Here is a 13,524-nt window from a genome sequence, read left to right as displayed (position 1 = left end):
CTGTTTCCATAACTTTTGAGCCCTAGACTTATCCTAAAAAAAACTCTGAGCCCCATACTCTGAGAGGTTCTGAGTGTTGGACAATTTATAAGTCGATAATACCAAAAATAAGGTTGTCATTCTTCATGCTTGTGTTCGTTGTCTTTTACTATTAACAGAAATAGACCAGAACCTTCCTTTTCTCGCTCGACAATTTGAGAGTCTTAAATATTCAAAATTTGGTGCATGGACCAAATTCTAAAGTCGTTCTTTTTTTCGTTCGACAACTTTCCAGATATCGAGACTCAAAAATTCAAAATTCGAGATTACGAGATGGAAAAAAATTCTAGATTCCGAGACTCTAACTTTAAATTGCGAGAATTCGAGACTCGGTTAATAGTTTTTGAGGATTGTCGTTTTTGATAGACCATTAATTTTAAACCCCTACTTGCCGACCACTCGTATTCTGGCATTAGGGATTAGAAAAGAACTACAGAGGAAACAAACGTTTCCAATTATTTTATTAGGAATTACATCCATCGTAAAATAAGGATTTTGAATAAATTGAGAACTCGCGAAAACATTAATCGCTTCAATGGAGCGATTTCATTCGCAGCTTATGATTGGTTTTTTATTAGACAATAACTTAGCCCTCATTGGCTCTCTGGTAATCTTCACGTGAACTCTGACTGATGTTTGCTGGCAAGGAGGCTAATTTTAGCATGCCCAACTTCTCTTTCTTTTGCTCGTTAAAACTGCTCCCTGATTAAGTTCTCCTTGGTTTTGCTTTTATTTTTCTTTAAATAGGCCAATAAAAGAATTCGTAACAGTATGAGACAACCTGCATTGAAGTGAAGTGTACTGGAATGAACACATGACCGGCGAACCCTGCAGTGATTACGTAATTATGCAGATGCTGTGCACGATAGACAACTGACAAAAGACTTCATACTTAATGCAAAAACCTATTATAAATCCGGCGTACGTTCAAAAGTATAGCTCATTTCGGGGCAGCCTTCTTCCAAGTCGGTCGTATCTTTATTTGGTAAGTTTTGGCAGTCTTTTATTGATTCTTCTAGTTAGTCTCCAAGGAAAAAGTTACATTTGATTAGTATTGGTGTTGATGTTGTTTACTCTGTCATTCTTTTTAGACTGATATAGCAGCTTCCTTGTTAAGGCAGAGTGCTAATTTAGGCCCAAGAGTGAAAAACTATGAGCGGAGAAGTTGCAGTCAGTTTGCCTGTCCAGAACGGGAGTTACCGTCAGAGACCTCCTCATTCTCCAACTATCAGCCCTGCGCGAGACCATAACCAGGCCTCAAATAATGAAGTAAGTTTTGAGATTAGTTTTGTGATAACTTAATTAATGTACTGTACTTTTTTGAATCCATTTTGAAGAGCGCCGCTTCAATTGAACAGTGCGTTTCTACATTTGTTCGATAAATTTCAGTGCTTCCACTTAATTTTGGAAGATTGGTGGACTACTACGCAACGTCAAAAAAAAAAAGCGCCTTTAACACACGGCGCACTCATTAGTTATACCTTAAGGCATCTTAAAGACAAAAGACGTTGTTACTCCGCGGATAAGATGGTATCAATACAAGTTGTAAGGTTTCCGTTTGCCTGCGTTTTGTTAAGGCCAATGATACAAATTTATGTCAATTTGCAAGGAAATTCGGGCACAGTTTTTTTGAAATTGGTTTTTTTTTAACATTTCGCCAAAAACACGAATGAATGCCTTGAAGTAGTTTTTAAGAGGCGACAAACAGCACATTTATCACTACTGCGTTGCTTGGTTGTCAAACACGTGATCAGAGCCTGTTTGTTAACCTCACATTCTGTCAAAAACACGTGAAAAGACAAAAGCAAGGTCTTTCAGTAATGAGTACGCAAGCGCTTTTTACCCAACCATGACGGCTCAAAGTGGCGGCTGCTACGGATACCGAGAGGACAATCGATCTGTGTTAGTCTCAGCTGTATCGACAAAAATGAAAAAACAGTCTTTTCTTGCTAGGAAACAACTGAATTTGTCTTAAGCTGCTCTCGACAAGCGGTTTCGAACAAGAAAATAGCCGTGAACAACACCGAAATAGTTTAAGAAACGATACATAGGTAGATTGAAAGAATGTCAGAAACATTTTTTTTCTTTAAAACGCCGAATTCAAATCCCTGAAAACACTTGAAGAAAGAGTTTCATTTTCAAATGAAAAAGGTCCGGAAATATTACATAACGTTGGACCGCTTGACTGATTCCTCCGACGCACCGCATTTCGTAAATTTTTTCTCCAAACATAACCAAAGTGCAGTTTATATTTACCTATGTCAAACACGTGATCAGAGCCTGTTTGTTAACCTCACATTCTGACAAAAACACGTGAAAAGACAAAAAAGGACTTTGAGTCATGCGTGCGCAAGCGTTTTTTACCCAACCATGACGGCTCAAAGTGACAGCTGCTACGGATACCGAGAGAACAATCGATCTGGGTTAGTCTCAACTGTATCGACAAAAATGAAAAAAAATATATATCTTTTCTTGCCAGGAAACAACCGAATTTGTCTTAAGCTGAGTCAAACATTAAATATAACAAAATATGCGATTTCTAATTAGTTGGTTTAAAAGTCGAGTGAAGCAGTGCCGGAAAAATGACAAATGGCCAAAAATACATGTTCTGCCGGTAAAAACTTCCAAGTGAACACGAGTTTGAGTAGAAAATCCTTTATCTGCCCAAGATATGCTCCAGGTTGCAACTGCTGAATGGATACTATTGAAAGAAGTCAAAAAGCTACCGGCTACTTGGTTGTCTCGGGATGAAACATTTTCACCATCTTTACTGAAGTGTCTTGCCAGTTGAAGATACATGAGATGTCGGAACTAAGTTAGTCCAGCAATTCAATGTCAAACAATATCTCTAGTACATCAACATATACGTATTCCTCTGGAGTGCTTGAGTGTAATCTCAAAACTATTATGTGAACTTGGCGATCGATGTATGGTGTGCATGTATATTGAATAGTAAACTTGGCTGAGATATTCTGTTGACTGTGTATAAGGCCTTCCAGGAATCCTCACAACGGTTAACTCCTTGGTAAACACTCAATATTGATGTGTTTGTTGAAACGGTGGTCATTATCTGCTTCTCTGAATCGCGTTCCTTTTAAACTGATGAATTGGTGTTTAGGACTTTCTTCGCAATCCTTTTATGTTGGTCTTAAATACAAATATGCCACTAACATTTGGGTATATCAGCCACTAAAGTCTTTTACCATGAATCAACTTCACAAAATTTCTTCTTTAGTTCCGAAATAGTATGTGGATATTGATGTCTCTCATTGGTGTACGCGCTCGGGATTCTTGTCCATTATTAGAATCATATCATCAAAAAAGTCGCTGCTAACTTGTTGGTACTCGTACGTGTAATGTACTAATTCCCCTTCTGATTAGATAGTCTTTTTCTGCTGCTTTGAATCACATGCTCTGTATTTCTATTCAAGGACTTCTTTCGCAGCTTAATTTTCTTGTGAACATTACGGCACATCAGAGTGTTGTTAGAAAGAGCATATTTAGATTTGGCGCATTGAAAGCAATTAGAAGTCAAGTGCATACTCTGTGATAAGTTTCGTTTAAGAAGAAAGTTAGTAGCAAATCCAGTTGGCTAACCCAGTGTGAGAGCAATTGCAAAAGATGCTTTTCTTGACATACATTTATACATACATAGTACATAAACAACAAAGGATGTTCAGGTTTGCAGCTGCATAAGATATCGACAGAGTGAAATTTGGTTTTGCTTGTTTCAGAACGCGTCTGGCGAAGCACCTCGACGAGGGCGAAGGACTCCCGCGCAATGGTTCAAGAAATATTTTTGGGAAGGTAAGAATTTGAACAGTCAAAAAGAAGACTCCGTAGCTACCATGTCACAGAATGCGTTCAAGTAGTTCTTTTCTACTTATTACATAGTTGCCCTCAAATCCACCTGAGATTCAAAACAGAATGTTTAGGCCAAGTCTTAAGTTTCAAAATACGTTAACAACGAAGAAGCAGAAGCATTTGTGGCTACCTGCGAAGTGCTCTTGTCACTGGACAACAATGATCAGAACAAAATAATTGACGAAAGATCGTTATTAGGAACTGAACGAAGAAAATATCTCTGCCTTCTTAACAGAGGAGTAAAAAGAGTTTATTCACGTACATTTTTCATTTTAGCACGCTGTGTTTCGGCCAACGTTGTACTTCAACAAAAACTTTTATAGCGCTCTTTTAATTTGTAAGAAAATATTGCGGATCTTTTACCCATCTCGCATAGCCTACTCTGTAAAAGTCATTTTCGTGGAAACTTAGACCTTTTTGTTTTTGTGACCATATCCCAATCATAGTAAGTATTCCGTACCATAAATTTTAAGCGCATCTAACAAAAAATTCTCGGGCATATTAGCACTATATCACCTGAAACTAAGATATGATGTTGTATTGTTGGTATAAAATCAAACGAGGTGATCATCGTAGTAAACTAACAAATTTCACGGCGTCGCCAAGATTCGAATCAGTGACCTCTTACTCTGGCAAATGTATTCTGAGATTCATGTGCTATATACTGTTGAATTTGTGATTATTGCAATTGTTTTCATTGACTTCTTGATAGTAATAATAAAGCCGGTCTAATGCCAACTTTTCTACCTTTCAGGACAGACTGTGACTGAAACCCAAATTAAGGCTCTCGAGGAACTAGAACCTGATGCACCATGGCACAGGAAGCTTATGGTGAAGTACCGTCTTTTCGTTGGTATTGCCATAGCGTCGGGACTCTGTCACATTGTTTGGTGGACTTGCGCTATTAAGTACAACTGGTTTGCTCTCTTTCCTGACTTATACTACATGACCTTGACAATGGTTCTTGGCGGTACTGTTGCAGGTGAAGACTATTTCTATAAATAACCTCCGAAACATGCATGCGTAGAAAACACTGGTCATAATTAGCGAAGTCACGGTTGCAAAGAAGTTTTCAGGCAAACGAGATAGCAACTATGGGGAATGAATTTTTTCAACTGTAAGCTGCGACCAGCAAAATGACTATCCACACCCTGAAACTTGTTAACATCAGCTTTCCGTTGCTGACATAGTTGTTTGAATCGTGTGTTAGCATTAGTTATGTCTGGTAGACCCTTTCCTTTTCGCCAGCATATCATTTATGAATCTTTCTCCCCCTTTATTGCTGTTGCTCCTCTAAAAAACAACCAATCGAGTTTTATGCAGCATTAGACATTGTACGGAGCGGTTATAAAGATAATAAACGAGGACATTTCAGTAAACTGTTTAAAAGGTAGTTTCTGGGATCGTTTATCACTATTTTAAAAGGTTACATGCGACGTCTTTGAAGTAATACACTAATGTAACTTTTACTTTTCTTCACAGGAATGACCAGCGAAGGTGGAGGTGCAGTTGCTTTTCCCGTATTGACCCTTGCTTTTGATGTGTCACCATCAGTGGCACGCGATGTGGCACTTATGGTGCAGTCCTGCGGTATGTCAGCAGCAACTTTTGTCATCTTCTGGATGCGGGTGCAGATAGAGATGCACTCCATAGTATTTTGTTTCGCCGGAGGTGTCCTCGGAGTCATACTTGGGCTGGAGTTTGTGGATCCGTACGTCAGTGCAAAGGTAAAGAAAATGATTTTCGTCTGCGTGTGGTTCTCATTTGCCTTCGCCCTCTTTCTTCTCAATCGCTACCACAAGCGCAAGACTTACAAGACCATCCCTAACATCAAGCCTTGGAAGATATTCGTTCTCTTGATGTGTGGATTTATCGGTGGTCTCTTTACTGCCGTTGTCGGGGGCGGAGTGGACATCTGCAGCTTCAGCGTCTTGACGCTCCTGTTCCGTGTCACTGAGAAGACGGCCACGCCAACATCAGTTGTCATGATGGCATGGACTTCTCTGGTGGGCCTGTTCTGGCGCCGGGTCATCCAAGAATCTGTCACTCTTCAAGCCTGGAACTACATCATTGTGACTGCTCCAGTTGTGATGTTCATGGCTCCTTTAGGCTCCATCCTTGGAACTCACTTCCATCGCCAAGTTCTTGCTGCCTTAATCTACATCTTGGACACAATCTCTCTTCTCACCGCCTTCGTTATCGTCCCACTCAGCCCAGCACTAATTGGGATGTCCGTGGGCATATTAATCTTTGGATTCGCCTTCTTCGGCTTGATCGCCTATGCTGGCCAGAGAATGATGGAAAATATTGAACGGAACAATGCAGAGCTGGCACATGTGGAGGTTAATGGAACGAAAGAAATGGAAGCTGCTAATGGAGGCTTTTCCAACAAAGGATATCAAGCAGACACTTCTGCTTTGTAGAAAAATGAATCGAATAGGCACAGACTAGCAAAAACACTCGCGCTATAAAGTGAGGACACATATCTTCTGTAACATTTCGAAGTTAACAGTGCAATATTTAACCTGCGTTGAGCTTTACAGAAACACACTCCAAACAGGAAACTGTCTGTACGTTTGTTACTTCTTTTAAAGCGTAACAACAACACAGCTACAATTTGAGAGCATAGATCTCACTCTGGCGGAATCTCGCACCTTACTAAACCTAGTATTGACCAAGAAAGGGTAGTTTTGTTGGGTATAAGTAACTATTCAATAGCAACTGCAATTTCTCTCTATAAACAACTTGGGATTCAACATGTTGTAAGGCTGTACTGTCCTATCCAGTCATAAAGGCGCATTTTAAACAATTATCGGATGAGGTTTTTCGTGATATTAAGAATGACCAAGGGCGAGGTAAGTGTTATCAGCCGAAGGGCTGATAGCACTTACCTCGCTTTTGGTCATTCTGGATATCACGAAAAACCGAATTCAATAATTCTTTAATTATACATTGATAAAAATAACACATTTTTCAATTACGCGCTCCGACGAAGAAGTAAATCGAGGATGCATCTCGCGTGTGAAGCAGTGGCTATGCGACCGCGCTCGACAGGTGACAAATTACCCTTGCAGCTGTGTAACCAGGCTCGACAGGTGACAAAATTACCAGAATAATCTGCAATTCACAGAATAGGGATTAAGAGCCCATTGTATAATAATTTGAGTAATTGTGCAATTTCATTTCGATTTTAAACTGGTTTCCACGGCTTTTAAGTACGCTTTAAATCATATGTTATATATTTTATTTTTAATTGGGTTTTGGTGGTACAAAACTTCTTTGTTGAAGGCCTTTATTAATTACGAAAACAATATCTCGAGGCCCCATGATGGCATCAAGTTTTTAGCAAAGTAGTTTTTTTGTTTCTCCAGTTTACGATCCTTCAATTCCTTATTGATTATTGATGTGAGCCTTGTAAGAACTATTTCTTAATAAGAATAGAGCAGTTTTCAATTGAGTGTCGAAATCAATTTCAAAATCATTTAGTGTTGGCCAAAAAATCTGACGCAACTTTCTCACCCAATTAGAAACACAAGTAAAAAATGAAATATGAATTCCAGTGGCTTCCACAGAGTGGCTCTTTCATCCGCCGTTTCCAGGTCGAAATGGAATTGGAAAATGTGACTTACTAGAACGCACTGAATGATTCACTTGATTCTGTAGGTGTCTCGTCATTGTTTAGCTAAAATAATCAATTTGGTTTTGCTTTTACAACAGTTGCACGATCGGAGTAATACATTTCTACGGTAACCAAATGTTTTCTGGATATATAATTGTTCATAGGGTTAGGGTTAGGTATATTACGTAATAGGTATATCACGGAATACAATATTTAACTTTTATTCAAGTTGTGCGGTAGAACATTTGTCAGTGACACCGAGGAGTGAAAATAAAGGAACCGCAGAGAAAAACTAGTCAAACAGTTGATTGAGTTAATACCAGTGTCTCTTTTCAGCGAAAGCTCATTTTTTCGGGAGTGGAGTTCAGCCTGAAATCTCGTAGATCAACAAATAAAGAGTAACCTTGAGACATCTATGTGGAGAGAGGAAGAGACACTGAGGTATAAACTATGGGATAGTACGGAAATTGAGAGCGATCACCAGTCGAACACGTGCAATATGAGGCTGCTAAAGTTGTAACTGGGACAGCAACGAAAAGGACTACGGTAAGCACTGTCCCACGAAATTGGTTGAGAGACATGAAAATCACAAGAGTTACTCAAAACTTGATACTATATTTTAAAACTGTAGTCATAAACTTCGTCAGACCTGCCCTTCGCCTGCACAAGTTTGTGGAAAGACGCGTTACTTTTTAAGATCCATCTCTCTTTTTGATAACTGCATCTTTCTTTGCCTCCGCTGGCAGTCGTGTTGTGGAATGATATTCGTATAGTCAAACTTGTATGAAGCGGACACATTTACAGAGGGTGGATGTTGATTGGAAACAGATTCCTTTGAGATTCGTCTTATTAAGGGTCCAAAACCATTTCCTTCAACGTGAGATCAAGCCCTTGCGTGTTTTGATAATTTCCTTTATTAGGATGTGTGCAACGATTGAAAATATCATTTTCACCGACTGTTAATTGGCTCCTCACTCCAATCAAATGGGTTTATCGCTAGCCTATGACAATACTTTCCCGCGCGGAGTTGTACATTTTCATGTAACTGACTGAGAACTGACTTGATGAAGAAGGGGTGTTGCTAGTTTCCTAACTACATGTCTTCACTAAGACATATTTTGTCCGTTTGTCACTGAATGTAACAGCTCTTATGTCGCTGAGGTCACGCATTTTATTTGATCACGTTATAAATTACGATCCACCAGAGTATATATCCTGTTGTAGAGGTATCCACAAAGATGTGATAGCTGTTTTGCTTGCAAATTTTTTTGATCGATCGAAAGTGGACATAAAACACTCATCCATTCTCTCGTGTCCGTTTAATACAGCTTTTTAACAAAGGAAATGATGGTTGCAGTCAACTTTAAGGTATTCGTAACCGCTCAAAGGAGGGTTCCATTTAATCGAGGTATTTTTTGTGTAAATGTGTGGAAATTGGGATTTATAAGACAGATGAAGCTTCTAGCTTAACAGTGGGTGTCCGTGGTTGGCTCGATTCCCTTTGTTTCTTTTAAGGAGCTGTATTGTCCTTCTTTTAATGTGCCTAGTTGCAGAAGTTTATCCGATATTTCTCTTGATAGTTTTTTTTTTTTTGGTCTTTCAGATAGATAGACAGATAATTTTGTTCACACTCCTTTACGCCTGCAAGTGCCCTTTGCAATAACACAAATCAAATCATTATACGTCTAGCAACAAACCGTGTGGTCAACCAGGCCGTTGTAGTACTTTGTCCGAGTTCTCGGCAACTGATGAAGCAAAACTGATTGCTTTGACAAACAAATTCTTCAGGCTTCACATCTATTGAATCTCGGAGATGCCTTCTATACCCAAAATAGATGAAGCTGACCGAAAGAATTGACCCTGCTGCGTAAACAAAATAGAAAAGGAAAAAAACTTATTAAACAAAAAGAGAAACCCCGCTGGTGTTTTCATGGAATTATGGTACATTGCTTTCATGAAGTTAAGGTATTCTACCTGTCAGTACCGTAATAAATGACGGTCAGTAATCACTGACGGATCATTCTTAATTCTTAATTCTGGTGCTCACCCGAGCGATATTGGTCTCGATCGTTATCTATATTAACTTTAGTTCAATACACAAAAGCACATGCAAAATAGATCTGAAGCGAAAATTCAAAGATCAAATTCCTTTTAAAGATTGAAATATACAAACATTAAAGGTACTTTCGTTGCTAGGTGAGTTGAAGACAAAAGTCAAATCAGTGGTAACTCACTTAAACTGCCGGATTGCATTGAATGTCTGCGCAAGTGCTAGCGCGGTATGTCCTTCTACTTCAGGCAACAAGTAGTTTCGAGCAAGACAATTAGCCGTGAACAACAGATAGTTTATAAAAGGATTCACGCGAAGACTAGAAAACTCTCGAAGAAACATTTTTTCTTGAAAATGCAAAATTTCAAAACAATGAAAACGCTGGAAGTAAAGATTCCTAACCCCTTTGAAGCACCGGATAACTCAAAGTTCTCAGTCGTTCAACATAACCAAAGTTCAATTTTGTTTACTTATGTCATGATCGAAAGCGTGATCGGCATTCGTTCATAGACCTTGCATGTCCAACCATAACGACTGAGCACTGCTGATTGGAACTCAAGCAAGGGCTACTACAACGCAATTCGTGTTCATGTAATACAGTACTTCCTGGGGATTATTCCAACTCGTTCAACATGTGAAATGATTACCCAACTATGAAGTTTAGAGAGAGAGAATGGGAAATGTATCATCGTGTGGCTACGTTTTCCGCAAAAACTTGAATTTGGTCGTTTCACGTCATTAGGGACCTTAAGCAACGACGACGACGACAGAAACGAGGACGTTTTTCAGCTCCGGGATAGGTCGCCCACATTACACAAACCAAATGAGTAGCAATTATCGCGAATTTATTCAGAAAACGCGAATGTAATTTTTGAGTTCCGTTGGCGTCGTCGTATTGTTTTGCGGAGGATGGAAAGAAACGTACCATAGTGCAAAAAAAAAAAACAACAACAAACGCGCAGAGCCATTCTCCTGACTCAAGGCCATTGTTTTCTCGCGTTTTGGTTCTCATTGAGTTCGTGGCTTCTTATATTATAATCCATCTGGGGTTATCCTTCCCTCAGCTGTATGGAGAGAAATGAACAATTTTTTTTTTCTTACGAATTGGCAACTAAGTTCTGTTTAAGGGAGTCAAAGACCATGAAAGGAATATATAATTCCGGATAAGTTGTTTAAAGCCGGGTTCAGAGAAAAAAATGGCTAAAAGTTCAAGTACAATCTACAAAAGCGCCCAAATAATTTCTTTTTTCTGCCTCAAAGCACACAATCTAGTCTGGCTATAAATATGAACAACTGAATTAACAATAGGTGGTTTTCACGTCATGCTGGTGGACGTAAACAATAGATCTTCCATTACCTCCTTTTGTTCGCCCACCAGCATTTGTACATTTCACCATTGTTATCTGTGTCTATAGAGACTGCTTGCAACCAGCTATTGCTTCATGCTTAGCGTGTGTCTATCGAGTTATGGATGCACGGGGAGTTTGGAGAGCACAAGAGAAGCATGGACTTGTTCGAGGCGCAGCTCTGGAGTCCTCTCCAAACTTCTCATGTGCATTCTTTTGGGGCTCGATAGACGCACAGCAAAAAGTAGGAACCAATTTTTTAATGGCTACGGAACAGAACTTTCCACAGTTTCTGGCGCCATCTTGGTTTGGGGTCAAACGCGGCTAGAAATACGGCAAATGTATTGGATTTTCGCCGACTTTGAACCATGAAATCTCCTCTTGGATTTGACTCACTCTGACAGCAAAAACGTTTTTCTATAGACATTTGTACTGAGATTTTTTTCGCGAAGTATAACGAACAGATTCAGGCTACAATGTCGGTCAATGACCGTAAACAAAATTTTCAACAAACCCTTCTAATAAAAATTATGCAAATTACCACATTAGAAGCGAAGAAGATTTCAAATTTCAGTGTACGGAAGTCTCAGCTTTTTTAATTTGAATGTGGCATGATTTGAACTAGCCAATAAGAATGTCTGTAATGATTGAATCCAAAATTCTCCTTATGGGAAATACACAAAACACACATTCTGATTGGCTATTTGAAACACGCCACATGCAAACTTCAGTCGAACTACTTGGAAAATATTCAAGATCGTCTCATCTTCTCAAAGAAAAATATCTCTGGATAAAAATTATGTGGAGGAAATCAATCAATTCTTTCACTTCTTGGATTGATTAAGCTTACTGCATCTGATTCATGATGCCGTTGAAATAGCGAGGACTGTGCAGTTGCTGAAAATTGCCGATGGGTAGTTTGCTACCGTTATTATGTATTCACGAAGCTTTGTACCTGGCCTTCGCTGTGTATATTCATGGTCGCAGTGTCGTCGCAGACTCAGAGGAACCGGTATCAAGGCAGCGTCAAATAGAAGGTAGACGGTCAGTATAAAATGTGGACTGCAGACTGCAGATTGCAGACTGCAGACTGGGTATAAAATGCAGACTTGGCGTAAAATGGAGCTTGCAGACTGCAGACTGGATATAAAATGCAGACTTGGCATAAAATGCAGATTGCAGACAGCAGACTGGGTACAAAATGCAGACTGATCCCAAAACTGTCTCTTCGTCAAATACACCATATGTTTTCAATTATTAACTTACGCTTGTGTCACGCAATCGCCTTTCCGAGAACATCTCCTGCTAAATCAACGTTACATCTCGACAGTTTGTTTCCTTTGGCTTACATTTCCTGCGACCCTTTTTGTTACGGTAAAGAACCAAGCTTAAACGTTTGCATTGTAACCTCCATGATGGTTTTCGTATTATAATGTAAGAAAGCCATGTGATTTCCGAGGGGGTAAACAATTCGAAATCGGGAGATTTTGAAGGGTTTCTTTGAATATGAATGACGTTTTCCAAAGACATTCTATACCTCTCGTATGTTAGCAGGAAAGCACTCACTGGTTGATTTGACATTTTCCCAATTTTCCAATGTTTGTCCTCTTCTGCAAAAGGGGGGTGGGGTAGAAGGGGTTATTGCGTGATACGGGATTAAGTGGTTACAAAGTCCTGATTAAATATGGTGTATCTTAATATTTCTACTTTTTTTTCTTAATCTAATTCATATTTGCGTCACATTTTGGACCTCGGAGCGACATCGCTCCTAGCGAAACAAAATATTATTAAGAGTCCACAAATGTACCACAGAAACGCCGTCTACAGGGAATCATTTGAACGTGGTCTCATCACAGACCAGGAAAATCACCTTATCTATCCGGGGAGTGATTTAATCAAGAATTGGACCTATCCGTGGTACAGCATGCCTGGTGTGCATGTGCTATGCTCCAACGAGCTTGAGTTCACAAACTTTGGCGTGCCCGGAGTCTACTTCTAAAGAGATAGGGAGCACTTGATGAGACGAAGAGGTGTCCTGGACTCGTTTAAGACCTTTCGTGGTGAGCGTGACTTGGAGACTGATATAGTCGAGCCTCGATTATTTCCTCCGGTCCTAGATTTTTCATGAATACTAACACAGCATGATGAAGATTCCTAGAAACTATCGTTATGAATTATGTTTTACTTAGGGTTAGGCTATGGTTATATGTAACAGGTTGGTTTCCTTTCAAAGAGGGAACGTTTTCAGACCAAAGTTTTTGCAATCACTACCACATCGCATAAACTTCCAATTTCCTAGTTAATCCAGTTTTATTTTGTCTCATTAATTTTCATATTTTCGATTTCCTGGACTCTCGATTATGAGGACCATTTACTCCAGTCCCGGCAAGGGGTTCGACTGTAAATGTAAATAGCCGTGATAAAGGTGCAGCGGGCGTATACCATTCTGACTCAAAATTTCAACAATGGAAGGAGGTTGCTCGTTGAGATAAGAAGACGGCATAGGCGGAGATAATTGAATTTTTTTCATTTTTTTTTTCACTTTTTTATTTTCTTTGTTTTTGTTTTTGTTTTTGTTTTTTATTGTTTATTTTTTAATTTTTAAT

The 13,524-nt window shown here is 39.3% G+C and overlaps 1 protein-coding gene across 1 annotated transcript; it reads left to right on the top strand.

Annotated features, from left to right (window-relative positions):
• The first annotated feature begins 990 nt into the window (after positions 1–990).
• LOC145464424 (uncharacterized) lies at positions 991–9,680 on the top strand. The gene is made up of 5 exons (XM_081448314.1): positions 991–1,024; positions 1,131–1,308; positions 3,774–3,846; positions 4,658–4,885; positions 5,386–9,680. Exons 2-5 carry the CDS (start codon positions 1,192–1,194, stop codon positions 6,324–6,326), a joined length of 1,359 nt encoding a protein of 452 aa, XP_081304440.1. The 5' UTR covers positions 991–1,024; positions 1,131–1,191; the 3' UTR covers positions 6,327–9,680.
• The last annotated feature ends 3,844 nt before the right edge of the window (positions 9,681–13,524 follow it).

The sequence above is a fragment of the Orbicella franksi genome, chromosome 12, assembly GCF_964199315.1.
Source record: "Orbicella franksi chromosome 12, jaOrbFran1.1, whole genome shotgun sequence".
Taxonomy (NCBI): Eukaryota; Metazoa; Cnidaria; class Anthozoa; order Scleractinia; family Merulinidae; genus Orbicella; species Orbicella franksi.
Note: the sequence above shows the minus strand (reverse complement) of the source record. Positions and strands in the feature narration are given on the sequence as shown.